Here is a 22,177-nt window from a genome sequence, read left to right as displayed (position 1 = left end):
CCTGGACCCGCCCGCTGGCTGCGCCTTGCGGGGGACGGATTCTTCCCAGCCCCCACCTCTCCTTCCCCAGGGTCTCCCGGCAGGGTTTGCGCCCTCCCCAGGTGACCGCACGTTACTCGCTGCCGCCTCTCCTTGTGGAGGTCCTAGTTCCCCTGCCCCCTCCCTCTCGGGGACCCCGGCACCAGGTGTCTCTTTGCCTCTTAATTCCAGGCACCTCTCAGGACAGGTGCAGGAAAGTGTAACCTTGACCGGGTCTCGGTTGTGTGGGAGGGTAGCACTCTGGACTCTGCCGGGGTGACTCCCCTAAGACCAAACTCCAGCAAGGAACCCCAGAAGGGGGCTACCTCCCCTTCACTTCCCAAAGGGCTTTCTCCCAAGGTTGGTACCAGGGGTCCTTTGACCCTGTGAAGGGCAGAGGAGTTGCAGACAGGTGAAAGAGGGCAACTTCCCTTTCTTTCTGTCCCTCTCCAGTTAAGCAAAGTGGGCAGTGGAAGCCACAGCCCCAGAATAATGCTGGGACTGAGGCTGTGCCCGGTCCCCCGGGGAAGAGAGAAGGGGCCCGAGCTTGACAGGTCTTATGTAACAGGCACCAGCTCCCATATTGGCAGTGCGTGCCCTGCCCCGTGCCAGGGCCACACCAGGCACTTGGCTGCAGCCGGGACTCATGGCTGACCCTCACCGCACAGGTGAAATAAGCAGGAAAGCCCTTGACCGTGGTCTTGAGTGTGGAGACACAGACCTCAATCAGGCTTTCCTACTGCTGGGGTGTCCAGATGCTGGCTCCGCATTAGTCCCGGGAGGGTTCCAGCCCCACTCCTGCACTGGAAGGTGAATGCTGCCTGTTTACTGCTGGTGGAGGTGGCATCTGCTCTCTAGCAATGCTTGCTACTGAGTTGAAACCGAGTTTGCTGATGGCTGAGTGGAAGGAAGCCCTGGATTCAAACTTTCTCAACTCTTGGCACATGTGTCCCAGCGTAGCAGCTGGAGTCTTCCTTCTCTCACCCCAAGAATGAGAGGCTGGCTCCCACCTTCTCCAGCCCTGTCAGCCCTGAGGTAGGATTGTTTGCCCTGTAAGAAAGGTCACTCTGGGGACATTTTGTTCCTCTCTGGAATGGAAAGTGCTGACTTTCCCTGGAGCTCCTGATTTCCTATATCTGGCAGAGGAGTATCTGGCTGGACATGGAGCAGCCCTACTGTCCCCTCCACTGCTGCCCCCTGACTGCTGTTGTCCACCTGCCTTCTACAGAGAGCACTTAGAAACTGTCACGTGGCTTTGAGCTAAGGGCATTTTAGACAAAGACACTGACACCCCCATCGGTTAAAAAACAAAACACACAAAAAAAACAGAGGGTTCGAATGATGCCTTAAAGGAGCCTCTCCCATCGCCCCACCCTCCGAGCCAGTAGAAGCATTAGATTCTCAAAGATAGGATCATGGGTGATGAAATCTTCTTGCCCCTCACTCTGCTGGCTCGGAATTAAGTATCTGCAGCTTTTTAAAACACCGCAGAAAGTTCCTCTGTAGTCAGATGACTCCATTTTTCCATTTCCCCTCCCCCACTAATGCTGGGTGACTTGTTTCAGCTGAGGGCCTGCTTTGGTGGACATTGACATGGTCATCAATGGTAGAATGCTTTGCCTCTACAGCCTGCTTAGACAGGTGTCAACTAGGCACAGGGTAAAAACTAATAAGGCACTAACAAAACTAGGTGTTTAAGAGTGGTCATTTTGTTGTGGGCAAGCTTTATCGCTTAGTTCCGAAAGGGCAACATGGAGACTTGTAGCGTTTTTGGTTGGGCCCTGGGAGTCCATCACCAATTCTACCAGAAAGTGCTCAGAAGGTCTTTGTCCCAGGAAGTTATCTCTGTGATGGCCCTCTTGCTGGCCTCACTGTCAGGCCAGATTCAAATGCCATTTGGGGCTGTACGCTGCCAGCCCTAGCAGAGTTCTTCGAGGATGCTTAAACCCCACCTGGGGCCAGTCAGCCTCTCTCTCTAGCTGCAGGTTTAAACCAGGTCTCCTGTGTGGGTATATTTTCTTCCCTACCTGTTCATGCGAGACCTGACAACTGGCCAGGGAAGGGATCCTCTTACTTGTGAAATGGGCAAGGCAGTTCTTGAGAAAAGCCCTCCTTCAGCCTGCTCCTCCCCACTCCACCCCCCCTTGAGCTGACAACCTCATGGGCTTTGAGCTGCTGACAGCCTCATAGGCTGTCAGCACACGGCATGAGTAATTTTAGCTGAGTTATTTCAGGCTCCTGTTCTGATCGGGGTTGAGCTGGCCCCACGCATGCCCCAGCCAGTGTTTCTCCAGAGTTGCGTGCTCCCAGGTTCCCTCCCAGAGCGAGTGGGGGTGGCAGACTCATCTGCATACTGTTTCTTTAACCCTTTGAGCCTGAAGATTTTCTGACTCCTTGGAGGTATGCCCAGGATTAGCCAAGAGGCCTTGACAAACAATACTCAGAGTCCTTGATCGATCGAGCACCTGTTCTCTCTCCAGCCTCCTCACCAACCTCCACAATAGGGACAAGAGCAAGAGTGGCACCTTCAGCCACACACTTGCCTCTGCTGGCCTAATCTGCCATCTCAAGGATTCCCAGCCATGGCCACTCAGGATGTTGAAACCTGAGCCAGGCAGGGAGGATTCTCCCAGCCTTTAATCAGCCCTTAGGAGCTGAGCTCAGCTAGAAGGAATTCCACCTGTCTCTGACAATTCAGAATGGCAGGCTGACTTGAGTTTTCCCCAGCTGAAGACCGAAACTCAGGGTGTTTGTCATTTAACTTTGCAAAGCCTCCTTGAAGTACCTATTGTGACAGCTACTTTATATATTGGACATCTAGGAGTACAAATATGATTAATTCGAGATAGTGCCCAGATTTGGGACTTGGAATTTCTGGTAGCCAGGAGTCAAATATGCACCCAGATAGATGTATGAATTTCTATTTTCCACTGTAATATAAAATGAATAACTTAAACATGGGGGGATACACAGTCAATAAAAGCGAAGTCCTGAGGAATATTCTTGCATCCCTCAATCCTCTTCCCCACAAGGCACATAGACTAAGGCTGAAGAGAGAATAATATGTGTGGTCTGCTGCTCATAGCTCCACCTGGCAGAAAGTTGCCTGAAAGCTTAGCACAGGCTCAGCCTCACTGAATCCATCTTACATGCCATGTGTTCTTTACTTACAGAATTCTAAGAACGTCCAGGGTCTGGCTGGTCTTCGAAACCTTGGGAACACGGTGAGTTCCTCCCTGCCCACTTCTTCCCCAGGGCCACCCCCTACTATCCTGACTGGGACAGTATAACTAGGGTCCCTCACTGGCTCCAGCTGACTCCCTATCTGATAAGCCAGTTGGTACCTGCCCTTTCCTGGCTGGTGTTTCTCAGAATTGCTGGGCTCTGTTTGACCCACCCCAGCAGGAAATACTGCTGAAGGGGAGTTGCCCTTTGAACCGTCATCTCGCTCCTCTCCTGGATCCTTCTCCTCAGGGACACCATCCCTTCCCGCCTACTTCTTTCGAGCCCATCCACACCCTTTTGCACACCTGTATGGTAAATAGTGATGTCACCTGTGCCTGGAGTGGGAGTTTGCCTCACTTCACCCTTTCACTTGTGAAAAGAGGAACTTGAGACCATGAGAGGATTCATCGTGTCTGGACAGATGAACCAGAGGGCCTTTGATACTAAGCCATAGAGATGCCAGGTGGGTTCTCTCCTCCCCCGCTGACTATTGACCATCCCTTGCAGTGCTTCATGAACTCGATTCTGCAGTGCCTGAGCAACACCCGGGAGCTGAGAGATTATTGCCTCCAGAGGCTGTACATGCGGGACCTTAACCATGGCAGCAGTGCGCACACAGCCCTCATGGAAGGTAAGGAGTTGTGTTTCAGATGCACCTGTCCTGTTTTTCTTTCTTTCCTTTTTCTTGGGATTCTAGTTTCAGAGTTTCTTACAGAAAATATCTTACCTGTCTTCTACATCCCCTCTCTGCCCTCTCTTTCCAACAGAGTTTGCAAAACTAATCCAGACCATATGGACCTCATCCCCCAACGATGTGGTGAGCCCATCTGAGTTCAAGACCCAGATCCAGAGATATGCACCACGCTTCGTTGGCTATAAGTAAGAGTTTTGCAGACGGGTCCTCCTCAGAGCGGGCAGCAGCGAGAACAAGTTCTTGGGAAAAGAAGTGTTGCTCACTCTCTCTTCTGTGGTTTCAGTCAGCAGGATGCTCAGGAGTTCCTTCGCTTTCTTCTGGATGGGCTCCACAATGAAGTGAACCGAGTAACACTGAGGCCCAAATCCAACCCTGAGAACCTTGATCATCTTCCGTAAGTAAGAGGAGAATGCTCTGAGAAAGCAAGACTTTTGTAACTTGAGCTTTCCCCCACCCTACTTTTTGGGGAGTAATGATTTGAGGAGAGTCCAACTTACTCTTGAAGATTAAGAATCCAGATTGAGGCCGGGCTCAGTGGCTCAGCCTGTAATCCTGAGCTTTGGGAGGCCGAGGTGAGTAGATTGCCAGAGCGCACGGGTTCGAGACCCGCCTGGGCAACTTGGCGAGACCTCATCTCTACAATAAATCAAAAATTAGCCGGGCGTGGTAGCGTGCACCTGTAGTTCCAGCTACTTGGAAGGCTGAGGCAGAAGGATCGCCAGAGCCCAGCAGGTTGAGGCTGTGGTGGCTGGGAGTGTGCCACTGCACTCCAGTCTGGGCGACAGAGTGAGACTCCAACTCAAAAAAAAAAAGAATCCAGATTGGCCGGGTGCAGTGGCACAAACCTATACTTCCAGCACTTTGGGAGACCGAGGGGGGAGGATTGCTTGAGCCCAGGGGTTCGAGACCAGCCTGGACAACTTGATGAGACCTCATCTCTACAATATATCAAAAAAAATTAGCCAAGTGTGGTAACACACACCTGTAGTTCCGGCTACTTGGAAGGCTGAGGCAGAACGATCACCTGAGCCCAGCAGGTCAATGTTGGGGTGACCATGAGTATGCCACTGCACACCAGCCTGGGCGACAGAGTGAGACTCTGACTTGGAAAAAAAAATCTGGATTGACCGACCCTTTAAACTCATCGTGGCTTGAGGTCTGACACAACTGTCTTTCTCTTTGTGGTTCCCAGTGATGATGAGAAGGGGCGACAGATGTGGAGAAAATATCTAGAACGGGAAGACAGTCGGATTGGGGGTAAGTGCACAGCTGGGAAGAATGCCTGCTTTCATTGTTGCCTACTTTAGCCTGAGCAGAGCACGAAAAGCCTGAAAAATCATTCTCCCAGGGAGCCCTGTTTCTGCCCAGAGTCTAACAAACTGAGGCAGGAGCAGGGAGAACAACGACACTGTGCAGAAGACCATGTTCTCACTTCCTGGGCTGCAGTATTTCATGGCCTTCTCTTTCCTAGATCTCTTTGTTGGGCAACTAAAGAGCTCCCTGACCTGTACTGATTGTGGTTACTGCTCTACAGTCTTCGATCCCTTCTGGGACCTCTCACTGCCCATTGCTAAGGTATACACCCCAGTAAGACCCCCTTTGGAACCCCCTCTCCTATCTTTTCATGTTGTTGACCTCTAACCTTTCCTTTTTTTCTCTCCCAGCGAGGTTATCCTGAGGTGACATTAATGGACTGCATGAGGCTCTTCACCAAAGAGGATGTGCTTGATGGCGATGAAAAACCAGTAAGTGATAGCAAGAATAACTGTCCCTGAGACCTGTCTGGGAAGATGCTGACACCAGCAGACCCAGCTGAGCAGCTACTGGATTTGGACCCAGTGTCTTCCCCGGTGGTTTTTCTAATTCTGTTTGTCTTGTCTTTAGACATGCTGTCGCTGCAGAGCCAGAAAACGATGTATAAAGAAGTTCTCCATCCAGAGGTTCCCAAAGATCTTGGTGCTCCGTATCCTTATGAACTATCAGGGCAGGGACTTTTGAGGGTGACTGATGACAAGGGGCTAAAAGACAAGGGGAACAGACTGAGAAAAAAGCTGAACTTGTAGCCTTTCCTTTTGTTTACTTTTCCGCTTCCTGAGAAAAGTGCAGTTGGCTATTTAGACCTCAGTCTCTTTTCGTTTGACTTTATTCTTAGACTCTGCCCTTGACTCACGTTAATCCCAGATCTGAAGCGGTTCTCAGAATCCAGGATACGAACCAGCAAGCTCACAACATTTGTGAATTTCCCACTAAGAGACCTGGACTTGAGAGAATTTGCCTCAGAAAACACCAGTGAGTATCTTCAGCAGGAAAGACAGAATCCAGGCCCAAGTGTGTAAGCTGCATATGGGAGGGAAGGAAGCCTGCAACTGACTTAGGAAAAGTTGGGAATGAGAGGCTGGAGGGAGGGGAGGGCAAAGGATGCCTCGGTGGCTTGACACCTGCATCTCCTCCTCAGACCATGCTGTTTACAACCTGTATGCTGTGTCCAATCACTCCGGAACCACTATGGGCGGCCACTATACAGCCTACTGTCGAAGTCCAGGAACAGGCGAATGGCACACTTTTAATGACTCCAGGTGAGAGCAGAGTCTCAGACGGGCTCCTGGCTGTAGACACCTGCACCTCCCTCATCTGCATGGCTTCCACCTTGAATGGACAGTCAGAACCACAAAGCTTCCTGCCCACTTGGAGGCTCTCTGAAAGACAAGAGGTTGGCTTCAAGGGTACAGTGGAGAGGTTAGGGAGGGACCTCACGCTTCCTCGGCCACTCAGCTCTGGGTGCCGCTGGCCCCTCACCAGTGCTGACTCTCCCCATTCTTTCCACAGTGTAACACCCATGTCCTCCAGCCAAGTGCGCACCAGCGACGCCTATCTGCTCTTCTACGAGTTGGCCAGTCCGCCCTCCCGTATGTAGCAGCGAGGAGCTACATCCCTTCTCCCTCCCCAGTGGTGGCCCCACACCCCAAGTTTTTTCAAAAGACAAAAAAAACCAACAAAACACAAAACAAAAACAAAGAAACCTTGGCAAATAAGAGAAAGACCTAAAACCGCCGAGCAGGAGTTGATGCAGCCTGGTCAGGGTACGGCGCGAGGAGCCGGGAGCTCCTGAGTCACACCTGGCAGGGAAGATCGACAGCATGGAGGCCAGAGTCAGCCAGTGCTCCCTCGGCTTTTCTTGTTTGCATTTTTAAGCTTGTGGTTTTTTCCTGTGTGTAACGAACAGCGGCCTGTGGGGAGAAGATCCTTGTGGGCCTGCTGCCCTCTCTAGCCCTTGCACCTTCTGAGAGGACAGCGCCCTCTGGAGCCTGCTGGGAGCATCACTGCCTGGACACGCCGCACCACAGAGGAGCCAGGCACCCCACCTCCACCTGGATCTGCTTGCCCGTCCAGAACACGGAAACACCCATGAGCCAAGAGCCCTCTTAACGCTGCTAACTCCAGGGGACAGACAGGGAACGTCTTTGGAAAAAGCTGGTTTTTGGTTTTTAAAAGCCCAACTTTTTTTTTAAGCCTCCATAACTAAAGTTTTCAGACTGGAGATTGCTCTCCTTCAGACCTCTTCACAGCTGGGACGTTGTACTGGTCCTTTACTGGTCTTTTTTTTTTTTTTCTTCAAGAAAAACTTTTCTAATGCTAGCCCCCCGTGGTGCTAGGTGGGTGTTGGCCAGGCCCCAAGCACAGCCACAGTAGACCTGGGATCTAAAACAAGTTTGTTGCTTTCTGTTGTTGCTGTTGTTTAATGTTTTGGATGGAATCTAGTTGCCTCCAAGAATTGTGCCTTATAGCATTTGGGGACCAGGGGGTAACTGCCCCTCCCTGAAATATCCCACAGCCTCTTTCCTTTTCCCCAGTGCCATGTTCACACCTGCTGGGGGAAGGGGTCCTGCCCTTAGCCCCTGGCTTGTTGTGCATTGCAGTGAGGCCAAGGGGAAAGTAGGTAAAAGGAGATTTCTTATGACAGTGTATTGAGTTCTTCCCGCCCACCTCCTCTGACCCAGCCCTGGTCTGCTCCTCAGCTGTTTGAAGGATAGCACAGCCCCATATGCCTAGAGCTTCTCTCACCTTTTATTTATTCTCTTCTCACATCCCTTTCTCCCTGGCCTTCCCACCACCCCTGCCCCCTTCTCAGAGCCTCCTAGACATAGGCCCTTTGGACCGAGTTTCTCAGGGATGCCCAGGCTGCCCCTCAGTTCCTCTTGGTGTTGGTCTTCAGTACTACCTTGAGAGCTGAAGTCTGGGTATTTGGGGACATCTTGCCTCAGTTGTATGGTTCTTTCCCATGGGCTCAATTTTGCCTAAGCAGTGGGACAAAACTCTGCTTTCCCAGAGAGTAAAGCTCTTGAGCACTGAGGACTGGAGTACTGTGCCTGTGCACACCCACACAGCTGGGCCTGGCTTGTGCCCCGTGGAGCCTGGTACATTCCAGGGCTCCCAGGAGGAGGCATCAGAGAAAGACACCCTGAGTTTAACTGGACTGACACCCTTCTCCAGGGAAGACCTGTGAACCTGAGCCCAAGGGCAGACGTACACTTGTTTACTATGTAAACAAGAGTAGAAGAATGTCTAATGTACAGTGGAACCTTGTACAGAATAAATAATAGCTTTGAGAAATAAGCAGGTAAATGATGGAATCATGATTTGGGAGGGGTTTTAATCCAGGAGGGGTTTCTGACATATTAGTGGCCATCTGTTTCATTCATTGTTTCAACCAGCTTGTAAATTCCAAGTCCTGGAAAAGTTAACTACCTAATTTTTAGTTTAAATTTTTCAATTCTATTTTAAAAAGCTGAAATAGTACACATTTGGGGCACTAAACTCTCCATCTGGATTCACCAATTTTTGGGTTTTTTAATGATGGAGTCTCCCTATATTGCCTAGGCTGATCTTCAACCCTTCACTGCCCAAAGTGCTGAGATTACAGGTGTGAGCTACCAAACCTAGTCTGGATTCACCAGTTATTAACTTTTTCCCATGTTTATATATACAGTCATCCCTCAGTATACATGAGGAGATACACACACACCAAAATCTATGCATACTTGGGTTTCACATCTTGTGAATACTATATTTTCTATCTGCAAGTTGTTGGGGAAAAAAAAAAAAAGATCTGTGTAAAATTGGACCCACACAATTGAAGCCCACGTTGTTAAAGAGTACTTTATTCTTTGGGTCAAAACATTTATGGGTGGGAAGTTATATCACCACTTCTAAATACCTCAACATCTCCTAAGAATCAGGACCCTATATGTGTTCACACCTAGGAAAAGTGACCCATCTAATATACATTTCTTTTTCCTTTTTTTTTTTTAGTGTCTACTCTTTTGGAAATTGGAACTGGCAATCAATCCTAATACACATTTCTTTAAGTGACCTGTCTACTTCTTAGCTGCTGGCGTGAGCTAGTCTCTCGGTTCTTTGTTGAAACCCTTGGATGCCTATACAGTCCTACCATGAGCTAAAACAGGTCTCTCCAGCAGAATTTACTCTTAGGGCAGAGTGGCTTTACGTTTTTCTATTCTATTTTTAAAAGCTGAAATAGTACACCTTTGAGGCACTAAATTCTCCATCTGGATTCACCAATTTTTTTTTTTAAATGATGGGGTATCACTGTTGTGTAGGCTGATTTTCAACCTCTCATCTCCCAAAGTGGAGTGAATAGGCTTGGTTTTCAGTCAATGAATGACCTCAGCTTTCCCCCCTAATTCTTAGAAACAGCTACTTTTGTATGAAAGTGCTTTTTTTTTCAAGACTTCAGACTTAAGTTAAACAGGTTAAGTTAAAGAGATTCCTTCTTTGGTATACTCAGGGATTGTGTCTCCTTTGGTTTTATCTCTTCATCACAGGTATTGCTTTTCTATTTCTACCACTGGCCTTAGCACAAGGGAAGTAGAAGTTTCTACCAGGTGAACCTTTCATGGGGATTCTTCCTCACTGCCTTCACTGCTCAAGACCCTGAAAAATCAAGGCCTAACTATTCCATCCTTGCAGAGACAGAAGCACCTGCTGTCATTCGGGGTCCGTGTGCTACTGTCAAACCTACCTGGTGGAGGGGGATAGTCGCAGGGACATTTTCCTGGACATTTCCCAAGTGGAGAAGGGGAATTGGAAAAAAAAAACAGTGACTCAAAACCTAGAATTTCTTCCTGAGGAACTCAACTTCCCTGGCCTGCCTTGGAGTGGCCTGACAAGTAATATTTTAAATGCTGATCTTTACCCCCAAGCCACAGGTGAGCAGGATCCTTTTTTTTTTGAGTTGAACTCTCATTCTGTCGCCCAGACTGTAGTGCAGTGGCATGCTCCCGGTCACTGCTGAGCCTCGACCCGCTGAGCTCCAGCGATCCTTCCACCTCAGCCTTCCAAGTAGCTGGAATTATAGGCACGTGCTACCACACCCGGCTAATTTTTTATTTATTGTAGAGATGAGGTCTCACCAAGTTGCCCAGATAGGTCTCAAACCCGCGGGCTCAGGCAATCCACTCGCCTCACCCTCCCAAAGTGCTGGGATTACAGGCTGAGCCACTGAGCCCGGCCAGGAGCCTATTCAAAATGGAAACATCAGGCTTGGAGCAAAGTGAACGGGTATGCCCTGGTTCAGATCGATTACATTGCTATACCTCTCCCTTGACTCGTTTTTCACTGGAGGTAGAAGCCACACTGTGCATTTTTGTGTCTTCTACTGGAGAACATACAGACTCATACATTAAGGACAAGGGCTCAGCTCGGGCACTTTTGCTCCCAGCTCTTCCATACTTAACCTGTGGTGCTTCCTCGTCCCTATGGCAACAGATCCTAATGTTACATAGATGGCAAACACAGGTCTGTCCCCACATTTCTCTGTCCATCAAGCTTTGCCTCCTAGCAACTTGGCTTTCTTCCCTCATTCTTTGCTTGCATTCCAGCAGGACTCTCTAGGGGAGGGCTCCCCTGCAACTGCCCTTGTGTGACCTTGGAAAAAAAACCTCCCTCTTTCTGGGCCTTAGTACCTCATCTGTGAATTATTGGGATTGGACAAGTGGATCTTAAAGGTCTCTACCCAAGTGTTATCATTCATTCTAAGTAACTTTCTTCTGAACACATGCTCAAATCCCAAGTTAGGGAACTTACATACCTTTGGTTCTCTGATTCCAGTTTATACGGTTAATTTTTTTTAAGTAACCAATGCACAAAAAAATACTCATTTCTTTCTATAAAGATTTAGAGTTCAGATCGCAGAGGTCACCTTGTCCCATTTTGGCAGTGAGGATACTGAGCCCTAGAGAGGGCTTGCTCAAGGCCACATAACCTGGCAGGGGCAGAAGCAGTATGGAACACAGGTATGACTCCCTACCCACTTCTCTCCATCTGAGTACTCTGCCTTTGGGTTGACAAATTTACAGCATTTTGCAGAACTTTCTACAGTAAATTTTTCAACTCTGCATCTATTAGGAACTGAGCTGAACAGCAATGTAACATTCACACATGTCCAACAGCAAAACCAGCATGATCTGCCTCCTACTTGGGCCCTGACTGGGCACCTCCAAGGTTCCCCACCCTTCATTGCTCTATGGGCAGAAACAAGCACCTGTGCAGGACACAGGAGGCAGCAGAAGAGACTAGCAGAAGAGACTATAGTCCAGATAAATTATTTAACCTCTCCGAGCCTCAGTTTCCTCATCTGTAATCTTAGCATAACAATACCTATCTAAAGTTATGGTGATCCTTAGCAAATGTTTAATTCTCTTGGCCTCTCTGGATGTTTCTGCCTTCTTTTCCTGAACGACATACTTGATATATGCTAAGTATAGCACTGCCCAAACTCAACAGAAATAGTGAGGGAAAGCCACTAAACAGGCATTGCAAAGCCAAGGGATGAGTGTTTCCAGTTTCCTGATACTTGGGGTGATCTGCCTCTTGGGGAGAGTGAAGGGAACCAGGGAACGAGATCAAGGCCAGCAGGCGGCAGTGATCAAGGAGGAGATTTGGTGGGGAAGGTCAGGGGGTAATGCACACTTTTTTTTTTTTTCGGGTTGGAGTCTCACTCTGTCACCCAGACTGGAGTACAGTGGCCGCTCCCAGCCACCGCAGCCTCGACCTGCTGGGCACCAGTGATCCTGCCGCCTCAGTCTTCCAAGTAGCTGGAACTACAGGCGTGCGCTACCACGCCCGGCTAATTATTTTTTTTTTTTTATTGTAGAGATGAGGTCTCGCCAAGTTGCCCAGGCGGGTCTCGAACCCACGGACTCAGGCAATCCACTCACCTCAGCCTCCCAAGGCACGGGATTACAGGCTGAGCCATCGAGCCTGGCTAATGCACACTTATAATGCTGGCCCTGGGAGCAAGGAGAAGGAAGGGCATTGCAGATCAGAGGAAGATGGAGAGGCAGGGTGAGCACAATGTGTTCCAGGGACAATGAAGGGGACAGTATGGCTGGAGTGGAAAGTTTGACTTGGAGCACTAGCCCGAGGGAAAGCCGAGAGCTGGACTCCTATAACATAACTGACCTCAAACTGGCCTTACCCTACCTGCTGGCAGGAGGGCCACAGAGGGTCAAGGAGGGCAAACCAAGGATGAGGTCAGCATGGGGGTGTGAGCGTGCCACTGCACTCCAGCCTGAACGACAGAGTGAGACTCCAACTCAAAAAAAAAAAAAAATCCTTTTCAACCCTTAAGCTTTGGACTAAAGGCCCACCTCTTCCTGGAAGTCCTCCTGTGTGCCCCCATGAGAGGAAGTCATTGCTTTTCTGTTTACACAGCATTTGATCTCTGGCCTTACAACTCAGTAAACTGTCATTGTGTCTGTCCATTAAATCATAGCTCTCAAAGGACCCCTTTACATTCTTAAAAGTTATAGAGAACATCAAAGTACTTTCGTTTATGTATTAATAGGTTATATCTACCAACATTCACCAAGTTAAAACAGAAATTTAAATATTTTCTTATTTTTAAACAATAAAGTTTAAAACAATAAATCCTTTACATACTAGCAAAATTTTTTTTTTAGTTTTTAAGAAAAATAGCCAGGCTCAGTGGCTCAGCCTGTAATCCCACACTTTGGGAGGCCGAGGCGAGTGGATTGCCTAAGCCTACTGGTTCGAGAGCAGCCTGGGCAACTTGGCGAGACCTCGTCTCTACAATAAAACAAAAATTAGCACACGCCTGTAGTTTCGACTACTTGGAAGGCTGAGGCAGAAGGATCACTGGAGCCCAGCAGATCGACACTGGGGTGGCTGTGAGCATGCCACTGCACTCCAGCCTGGGCGACAGAGTGAGACTCCAACTCAAAAAAAAAAGAAGAAAAAAAAATCTATATTTTCAAAAAAAAAATGAGTAAGAAGGACACTCAAATCCTCTACAAGATGTCCCTAGGCCCCACTTTTTTTGTTGTTTGTTTATTTGTTTTTTTACTTTCCCTATATTACTTATTGTTGTACACTCAAAATGGTAAGTAGAACCTAGGCCCCACTTTGAGAACCACTACGCGAGTCCAGGGACTGCTTGAGGCAGGGCGCCTTGTTTTGGTCGGCTTGGTGAGACCAGCGCCCAGCCAGCATCCGGCAAACAGTCTCGCAATGATCAAGTCAACACATGGCCTCAGAGCGGAGGAGCCCCCGGGGCACAGCTCTCCTAAGTGGCCACCCTCCAAGTTCAGCCCAAGGCCATGCTCTTCATGGCACAGCACCTAGGCCCAGGCTCTTAGCATACAGTGTAACAGTGAGTCCTGTTCAGTCTTGGTCCAACCAGAACGGGAAGTACCTCATAGTCAGGGACTGTCTTATCTTCTTCAAGAACACTTGTTCCTACAGCTACCAAAAAGTGCCTTCCCTAAAGACCAAGCACAGCTAGACATCCAAGTGTCCAGGAAAAGGCTTGACCTCTAGACAAGTGCAGCCCAGGGCCCTCCAGGGGCAAATGGAGAACTTGGGGGTAGGGAATCTCCCTTCCTGAGTACAAGGATAGCTGTCTTAGGATCACAGAATCTGTCTCCTTTGCTTCTTCTGTCCCCATAGAGTCCCTCAATTTGCTCTCCTATGTCACTCCGACCCCTTTGCTCCCCTAACATGCCTCAGTCCCAGTGTAGGTTGAAAGAGGTATGTCATAGAAAACACATGCGTAACCAGGCTCGGTGTCTCAGTCTGTAATCCCGCGCCTTGGGAGGCTGAGGTGAGTGAATTGCCTGAGCCCGTGGGTTCGAGACCCACCTGGGCAACTTGGTGAGACCTCATCTCTACAATAAATCAAAAAATCAGCCGGGCGTGGTAGCGCGCACCTGTAGTTTCGGCTACTTGGAAGGCTGAGGCAGAAGGATCACTGGAGCCCAGCAGGTCGAGGCTGCGGTGGCCGGGAGCGGCCACTGCACTCCAGTCAGGGCAACAGAGTGAGACTCAAAAAAAAACAACAAAAAAAAACCCACAAACTTACAGCCAGGCGCAGTGGTTCACACATGTAGTCCCAGCACTTTGGGAGGCCTATGCAGGAAGATTGCTTGAGCCCAGGAGTTTGATACCAGCCTGGGCAACATAGCAAGACCCCATTTCTACAAAAAATTTTTTTTAAAAATTAGCTGGGCCTGGTGGCTTGCACCTGTAATGCCAGCTACTCCAGAGGCTGAGGCAGGAGGATCACCTGAGCCCAGGAGTTCAAGGCTGCAGTGAGCTAAAATTGTGCCACTATATTCCAGCCTGGGTGGGTGACAGAACAAGACCCTATCTCAAAAAGAAAAAAAAAGAAAACACGAGCTTAGGATTTATCCAGTTCCAGGTTTAATTCAGGTCTCTGTATCTTACTGGCTGTGTGACCTAAGGGAAGCTGTCAGAACTTTGGCACCATCATTTATAAAATGGTTATGCTACCTTCTATATTTACAAAAGGAGAGAAACCGCATGTAAGACCTCTTGCCCAGACATTCACAACAGACATTCTACAAATCATAGCCAGAAATATCAGGCTGCCACCCCACCTCTTGGCTGCCAAACTCTCAGCCCGAGCCTGGCTAACACAAAACAGATTAACAATCCCTTTCCTTTCTCCCTGAGGACAGGGTAGGATTTTCCAAGAGAACTTCACCCCTGGAGAAAGAGGCATGAAGTAATCTTGTTTGCAGGGTGTAGGATTCCTACCCTGCAACAGCAGACAGCACCAGCAGCTAGACTCCACGCCTCAACCCTGTCCATGACCTAGGGCGACTTCTGTTCCTTCATGATTCTTTCTCCTGAAGGCTGAGAGGTCCCAGGGATGAGCAGCCAACCCTCCAGATCACACCATGTTCTTCCATTATGGCTTCTCGTCTTGTCCTGGTCACACAAGTGATCTTGAAGGGACTTTCCCGAGACACAGGTTGGCTAATGCTCCTGTCAGCCTGATGAAGAGGAATGGAGGGGAAGCAATTGGCTTTGTCCCAAGCCCTTAGGACTCACAGGCCTTGAAGCTGCCACCCCCTGCACCCAGCTTCTCTCTCTCAGACCACCTGAGGCTCTATGCCTGCAATTTTCCCTCTCGCTCAACTCCCTCCAGGTGCTCAGTACCCTGGGAGAGGTAAGGGGGGGTTGGTGAGCTCCCCTGGTCACATCCCCCACAGAGTACCTCGTCTCCTCTGCTTGGTGTTCTCAGCCACCGCCTGTGCCTTTAAGAACTGCCACCCTGTGCCAGGGTCTTGACCTCAGCATCCTCAGCTGAGTTGGATTAAAGGACCGTTTTGTGCCTTTGCAAATTCCTTCTGGCTGCCGTCCCTGCCCCCACATGAAGACAGAGTCGTCCGTAGCCTGACTCAGACTCCCCAGGAGAGTCCAAGAGCTAGTCTAGCTCAGCAGCCTTTCCCCTCGGGGAGTAGAGGCTGCCCATCTGATAGGAGGTTTGTGGTCGGAGTAGGCCCCTGGGGTCTTGGGCTGACAAGGGGACTCCAGAAAGCCATGCAGAGCCTTGGGCCATGAAGGACTACTCAGATGTCATCCTCTGCGTGGAGGCAACAGAGTCAAGCAAGGTAAGGGCCACACAGAGCCACTCTCCCGAGGCCAGCAGGCTCAGGGGACAAGGCGGCCCTCAGCCCTCATGGCTCTCCCTTCCAGACTGAGTTCTGCAATCCTGCCTTCGAGCCTGAGTCAGGACCACCTTGCTCTCCACCAGCCTTCCAGGAGGATGCCAGCAGCAGCATGCAAGCTCCCTGGCATGGTAACCATCCCCAAGGGTAACCAGGGGTGCGTGGAGAGGCCCCCGAAGCCAAGGACGGTGGAAAGGATGTCCAGGAAGGGGTTCTTAAAATCCCACCTGCCGCCCACAGGTCGGCGTCCCCGAGGGCTGCAACCAGACTGCCACTTCTCCTGGCTCTGCGTCCTCTTGCTCGCCAGCCTGCTGCTCCTGCTGCTCGGGCTGCTGGTGGCCGTCATCTTGGCCCGTAAGTATGGGGGCCTGCCCGGGAGGAGGGTTTCACGCTGAGAATCCATGAGCTGCTCCACTCGAGATCTCCACCCACTTGAGATGTTCCCATTGCGGGTGATCGGAGACCAGATAAATTAACAGGCCCCTTCTACCTTAAGAGCTACAAGTGATTAAAGCTGGGTGGGCAGTGCTCCCCCACCTTCACCCCCACAATCTAGCCTGCAGTGGGGAGGAAGCGCCTTCTGGAGCTCAGCCTGGATGCCCAGATGGGGGAGGAAGAAGGTACTCGCCCCGGGATCCAGCCCCTCTGAACGCTGCCCCTCCATCTTCCTGCCTCCAGAGTTGCAGGCTCCATCTCCATCTGGGGTCTCTCACAGCCCGCTGCCCGCCAGAGGCCTCACCACCACCGATACCACCCCTACTGCCGCCACCACCACCTCTCAGGCAACTGGGACCCCTAAAGGGCAGCAGGAGGCAGGCGTGAGCCCCACACCTCAGTCCAGTGAGTGCTCAGGGCAGCTCTTCCTGGAAAGGGGCCCAAGATGGCGGGGTATGGGGGGGGTGGAGGCCAGGAAGAGGCATCTGGAGAAGAGGGTCTCTCTCTTTTGATTTCTGAACTGCAACCTCTGTCTCTGCAGCCTGCGGGGGCCTCCTCTCTGGCCCAAGGGGCTTCTTCGGCAGCCCTAACTACCCAGACCCTTACCCCCCCAACACCCACTGCGTGTGGCATATCCAGGTGGGCACAGACTACGTGATACAGCTCAAGATCGAAGCCCTCAGCACAGAAAGTGTGGCTTCCTGCCTTTTTGATCGCCTGGAAATCTCCCCTGAGCCTGAAGGGCCCCTCCTCAGGTGGGTCCCTCTGTCCTCAGGAGGTCCCACCCCTGTCCTGAACCACCATCTAGAGGGCAGAACCAGGGAGCTGCCACAGGAAGAGCTGGACCAGGAGAAAACTGAGAGACTTGACCTCCGGGCCCAGCTCTTCCACCATCTTGCCGTGTGACCTAAGGAAGATCACTTCCCCTCTCTGATCCCAGTCTCCTAATACATAAAATGGAACTCCTATCTATCTTTCCTGTGAGTAAATACTACAAGGATCACTGTGCAGGTGCTAGGAATGTCAGTGCTCACTGGGAAATCAGAGAAGTCTTTTGGACCCCATCAGCACCCACTCAGGGGTTGAGGATACAGCACTGCAGGACCCAGATGCACTCGGGCCTGGCCGGCCCTGAGCTCAGAGGCACCATCGTCCCCAACCTGGCTTCTTGCAGGGTATGTGGGAGGGTTCCTCCCCCAACTCTCAACACCAACACCAGCCGGCTCCGGGTGGCCTTCGTCTCTGACAGCAGCGTGGAAGGATTTGGTTTCCATGCCTGGTACCAGGCTGTGGCCCCTGGGCACGGTGAGCACCTCCCTACCACGTCCCTGCTAAGGGTGCACTTCCTTCTGCTCCACCACTCCTGGTACTGGCAAGAGGGATGGCGATATGGAGGGTTCCTAACTCCAGATGCCCACCCTCAGGGAGCTGTGCCCACGATGAGTTCCCCTGTGACCAGCTCATCTGCCTGCTACCCGACTCGGTGTGCGATGGTTTTGCCAACTGTGCTGATGGCAGCGATGAGACCAACTGCAGTGCCATGTTCTCAGGTACGGGCCCCGCCAGGTGTGGGATGGACACTCTCTTCAGGAATCAGATCCAGGTAGAGGCTGGGCTCCCCAGCTCTGGCCCAGTCTCAAACCAGGGCCTCCGCCGGCATTCTCTGGCCATTCTTCTGGCCCAGAACTTGTTTCCCCATGGGCGTGGTCAAAACTCTCACTCCACCATCACCACCAGCCCTACTAAAGGGAAGCTCAGATCCTGGCAAGCTCAGGAGCCTTTCCGCCTCTCTACAGGATGTGGGGGGAACCTGACTGGGCTCCAGGGTGCCTTCTCTACTCCCAACTACCTGCAGCAATACCCCCACCAACAGGTAAGTGCAGTGCCCTATGAGGGGGTGGGAGTGCATGCATGGGCACACCTGAGCCCCCAGATGAGTGTGATGGGAGTAGCATGGTAGACACTGCCTTGTACTAGGAAAGGTCAGAAATCAAGTAGGCAGGAGGGGAATATTATTAAGTGCCTACCGTGTACCCAAGATATTCCCACTGTTGGTGATCTGAGACCAGATAATTTTTTTTTTTTGAATTGGAGTCTCACTCTGTCACCCAGACTGGAGTGCAGTGGCATGCTCCTGGCCACCACAGCCTCAACCTGCTGGGCTCTGGCCATCCTTCCACCTCAGCCTTCCAAGTAGCTGGAACTACAGGCGCACGCTACCATGCTGGGCTAATTTTTTATTTCATTGTAGAGATGAGGTCTTGGCAAGTTGCCCAGGCAGATCACGAACCCACGGGCTCAGGCAATCCACTCACCTCAGCCTCCCAAAGTGCTGGGATTACAGGCTGAGCCACCAAGCCCGACTGAGACCAGATAAATTTAACAGGCCCTTTCTGCCTTAAGAGCTACCAATGATGAAAGCTGGGTGGGCAGTGCTTCCCCCAGTCCACCCCCACAGTCTAGCCTGCAATGGGGAAGAAGCCCCTTCTGGAGCTCAGCCTGGATGCCCAGATTGGGGAGGAGAAGTTACTGTGAATTACTCCATCTGTGCCCTCACCCAGCTTTGTACCTGGCATATCTCGGTGCCTGCCGGACATGGCATAGAACTGCAGTTCCACAACTTCAGCCTGGATGCTCAGGACGAGTGCAAGCTTGACTATGTGGAAGTGTATGAGACCAGTGGCTCAGGGGCCCTCAGCCTCCTGGGCAGGTACAGGGGCCAGGGGAGGAGGCATGGCTAACTCCACTCGCACCGTCAGGCATGGGAGGCTCCTGGCATGTCGGCCCAACCTATTCCCCAGCTCCATGCCTTCTGCTGCTCCAAGCCAGAGGTCTCTTCCCTGTCACCCTAAGAAAGGCTTGCTCTTCTCACCTCAGAGCTTTCTCAACCCTCTCCAGGAGGCCCCTTTCCAAATCTTCCCCAACCCTGGTTCTTCCCACCCTGTGAGAGCCATTTCCACCTCCGACACAAACCCTCACTGATTTTGAGCAATTTGTTTAATACTTTTTTTTTAAGTTGGAGTCTCACTCTGTCGCCCAGGCTGGAGTGCAATGGCACACTCACAGCCACCCCAGCGTCAACCTGCTGGGCTCCGGCCATCCTTCCCCTTCAGCCTTCCAAGTAGCGAGAACTATAGGCGTGTGCTACCACGCCCGGCTAATTTTTTTTTTATTTATTGTAGAGATGAGGTCTCACCAAGTTGCCCAGGCTGTTCTTGAATCCGTGGGCTCAGGCATTCCCCTCACCTTGGCCTCCTGAAATACTGGGATTACAGGCTTGAGCGACTGCGCCCGGCCTGTTTAATACTTTTTCTACTGAACATGTGTGTCTTCCTTACCAGACCCTAACCTCCCTAAGTCAGTGACTGTGTCTCCCATCACCTCGGGCATCTCCGGGGTTCCCAGCTCAGAGCCAGGCCTGTGGGAGGCTGCAGTGCACCTGCTGTCAACCAGAAGGCCGGTGCCCAGATCTGCACTCTCATTCGGGCAGATTCTGTGGGGCAGAGCCACCCCCTCACCTAGTCTCCTCACACCACGAGCTGGCTGTGCTCTTCAGGACAGATCATGGCATCGGCAGCGGAGGCTTCTCAGCCACCTACCTGGCCTTCAACACCACAGAGAGTAGGTGTCCCTGGACAAGTGGGTGTGGGCAGGAGAGATGCCTCCGAGGGGGTCAGAGAAGAGCTCTGGATCCTGGTCAGGGTGCTGTGAGGGCAGTGGGATTGTCGGCATGTCCCAGGGCACTGCCACACCCCTTGTGCCCACAGACCCCTGTGGGCCCAGAGAATTATTCTGCCAGGATGGAGGGTGCAAAGGCCTGCAGTGGATGTGTGACATGTGGAGACAGTGCACAGAAGGCAGCGATGGCAACTGCAGCAGCCCCTTGTTCCCACCCTCAGGTGAGAAGCCTGCTTCTGGGCACCCTGAACAGGGCCTGGCGGGCCTCAGCAGGCCGGTGCCCGCTCATAGAAACCCTGCCGCCACATTTCATGACATCACATCCCACCCTATCCTCCCTGCTTGGGGGCAGGGGCCACCTGTGCCACACTATCCTGACTCTAGGCCCGCTTCATAGAGTCCTGGGGGAACCCTCAGCTGGCGGTGGCAGTGGTACTTAGTGTTACCCCAAGGGAAATGGAAATCTTGGAATCAGTAAGTAGGACTTCAAGGACCATTCCCCCCATTTCCCAGAGAGTCCCCCTCTGCAGCCCACCACAGAGGTGAAGATTTGATCTCACACAGAGCAGGGGAATTTCTCCCCTTGTCAACTCCTTGGATTCTCACAACCCCACCTGACCCCTGCAGAAACAAGGACCCAGAGCGAGTCCTTAGATGATGAGGTGACTTGCCCTAGGCCACACAGCCTGTGAGTGGTGTCCACAGTGACCTTCCCCTCCTCCCTCTTCAGAGCTGGCCTGTGAGCCTGTCCAGGTGGAGATGTGCATCGGCCTGAGCTACAACACCACAGCCTTCCCTAACATCTGGGTAGGCATGGCCACCCAGGAGGAGGTGGCAGAAGTGCTCAGCGGTTACAAGGTGCTCCGGGCAGAGAGACAGAGGGAGGCCCGGGACAGGGAGGGACCCCGGGGAGCCAGGTTCCTGAGAGCTGGTCTCCTTCCACAGAGCCTGACAAGTCTGCCCTGCTACCAGAATTTCCGGAGGCTCCTTTGCGGGCTGCTTGTGCCCCGCTGCACCCTGCTAGGCAGTGTCCTTCCTCCTTGCCGCTCTGTCTGCCAGGAGGCAGAGCACCAGTGCCAATCCGGCCTGGCACTACTGGGCACCCCCTGGCCCTTCAACTGCAACAGGCTGCCTGAGGCAGCTGGCCTGGAAGCTTGTGCCCAGCCCTGACCTTGAAGCCGGCCCCTGCCCTCTGCCTGCCCATCCTCCTTAGCCTATCAGGGTGGGCAGACAGGGGAACAAAGGAAGGGGGGGTCCCACAGGGACTCTGCCTATCTTCTCTGGGGCCTCCCAGGGAGGGGGAGGAGGAGTCCCCAGCCGGGGCTAGTGAGACCCTCCCTGCTTCTTCCCTGTCCCCTTACTTGCCCCAGCTGCCCCAGCTGCTGACCTGGCCCCACCCTGTGCCACTGGACAATCTAGACTGCCTCCCATCCAAGCCTCTGACCCAGATTCCTCCTCTTCCGCCTTTCCCCTTTCCATCTGCTTTTTCAGGTTCTCTATTACCTGCCTTCTGGCTTTTTCATTTATTCAACAAAAATGCACCGAGTGCCTACTCCCGTGGCGGGCCCCGGGCCCTGCGGAGCAAGTGGGCTGTCTGCCTCTAGAACGTGCCGCTCTCAGTTCTCGGGTGATGTTTCTCCCCGGACTGGGGTCTGGTCCTTGGTCTCTCCTCTGCACGCCCCTCCCCTGGCTCCTGGGAACAGGAGATGCCCTGAGAGTCTGCCTCTCATGGTCCTGCCTCTCTGCGCCCGGCTCAAGACTCTCCCCGCCTCCTTTCTCCCCCGAAACTTTGGCCGGCCGCCGGGCGACACCACGAGTTATTTCCCAGCTATTTCCCGGTCCGAGCTCTTGGCCCCTGAACAGCTGGTTTCCTCTTGGAGTCTGGGAGGAGCAGAGCGGAGCCGGCAGGGAGCGAACCAGGACCCGGGGACGGCGAGCGCAGGGGGCGCCTGGCTGGGGAGAAGCGCAGGGGCGCGAGCACGGCCACCCGAGGGTCCGGAGTAGCGAGCGCCCCGAAGGAGGCCACCGGGGAGCCGGGAGGGGGGTGAGTCTGGCGGAGGGGGAAACGCGGACGGGGAGGGGCCGGCGGGAACGCCGGGACGCGGGCCGGGCG

General features: G+C 52.2%; 4 protein-coding genes across 4 annotated transcripts in view; all 4 read left to right on the top strand.

Moving 5' to 3' along the window:
- Nucleotides 1-8,551, top strand: part of USP2 (ubiquitin specific peptidase 2) — a 26,504-nt gene extending 17,953 nt beyond the window's left edge. Inside the window, exons 3-13 of the mRNA XM_008068262.2 lie at nt 3,192-3,242; nt 3,751-3,874; nt 4,011-4,122; nt 4,221-4,331; nt 5,130-5,194; nt 5,409-5,512; nt 5,602-5,682; nt 5,822-5,900; nt 6,119-6,226; nt 6,393-6,513; nt 6,764-8,551. Of these exons, the coding sequence (XP_008066453.1) occupies nt 3,192-3,242; nt 3,751-3,874; nt 4,011-4,122; nt 4,221-4,331; nt 5,130-5,194; nt 5,409-5,512; nt 5,602-5,682; nt 5,822-5,900; nt 6,119-6,226; nt 6,393-6,513; nt 6,764-6,851 (1,044 nt within the window). The 3' untranslated portion in view covers nt 6,852-8,551. The remainder of the gene's footprint in view (nt 1-3,191; nt 3,243-3,750; nt 3,875-4,010; nt 4,123-4,220; nt 4,332-5,129; nt 5,195-5,408; nt 5,513-5,601; nt 5,683-5,821; nt 5,901-6,118; nt 6,227-6,392; nt 6,514-6,763) is intronic.
- Nucleotides 8,552-15,686: 7,135 nt separating this feature from the next.
- MFRP (membrane frizzled-related protein) lies at nt 15,687-21,425 on the top strand. Its single transcript, XM_008068260.2, has 13 exons — nt 15,687-15,894; nt 15,980-16,082; nt 16,192-16,305; nt 16,630-16,791; nt 16,928-17,141; nt 17,561-17,691; nt 17,811-17,936; nt 18,183-18,259; nt 18,948-19,096; nt 19,877-20,007; nt 20,154-20,285; nt 20,795-20,922; nt 21,010-21,425. Exons 1-13 carry the CDS (start codon nt 15,841-15,843, stop codon nt 21,232-21,234), a joined length of 1,746 nt encoding a protein of 581 aa, XP_008066451.1. The 5' UTR covers nt 15,687-15,840; the 3' UTR covers nt 21,235-21,425.
- MCAM (melanoma cell adhesion molecule) overlaps nt 16,238-22,177 on the top strand; it is a 39,525-nt gene continuing 33,585 nt past the window's right edge. Inside the window, exon 1 of the mRNA XM_021717675.1 lies at nt 16,238-16,286. The gene's annotated coding sequence lies outside the window, so the exon portion shown is untranslated. The remainder of the gene's footprint in view (nt 16,287-22,177) is intronic.
- C1QTNF5 (C1q and TNF related 5) overlaps nt 21,793-22,177 on the top strand; it is a 1,892-nt gene continuing 1,507 nt past the window's right edge. Inside the window, exon 1 of the mRNA XM_008068267.2 lies at nt 21,793-22,057. Coding sequence (XP_008066458.2) covers nt 21,793-22,057 — 265 coding nt within the window. The remainder of the gene's footprint in view (nt 22,058-22,177) is intronic.

The sequence above is a fragment of the Carlito syrichta genome, unplaced genomic scaffold (assembly GCF_000164805.1).
Source record: "Carlito syrichta isolate Samal-C Ts95f unplaced genomic scaffold, Tarsius_syrichta-2.0.1 Scaffold309899, whole genome shotgun sequence".
NCBI classification, from domain to species: domain Eukaryota; kingdom Metazoa; phylum Chordata; class Mammalia; order Primates; family Tarsiidae; genus Carlito; species Carlito syrichta.
Note: the sequence above shows the minus strand (reverse complement) of the source record. Positions and strands in the feature narration are given on the sequence as shown.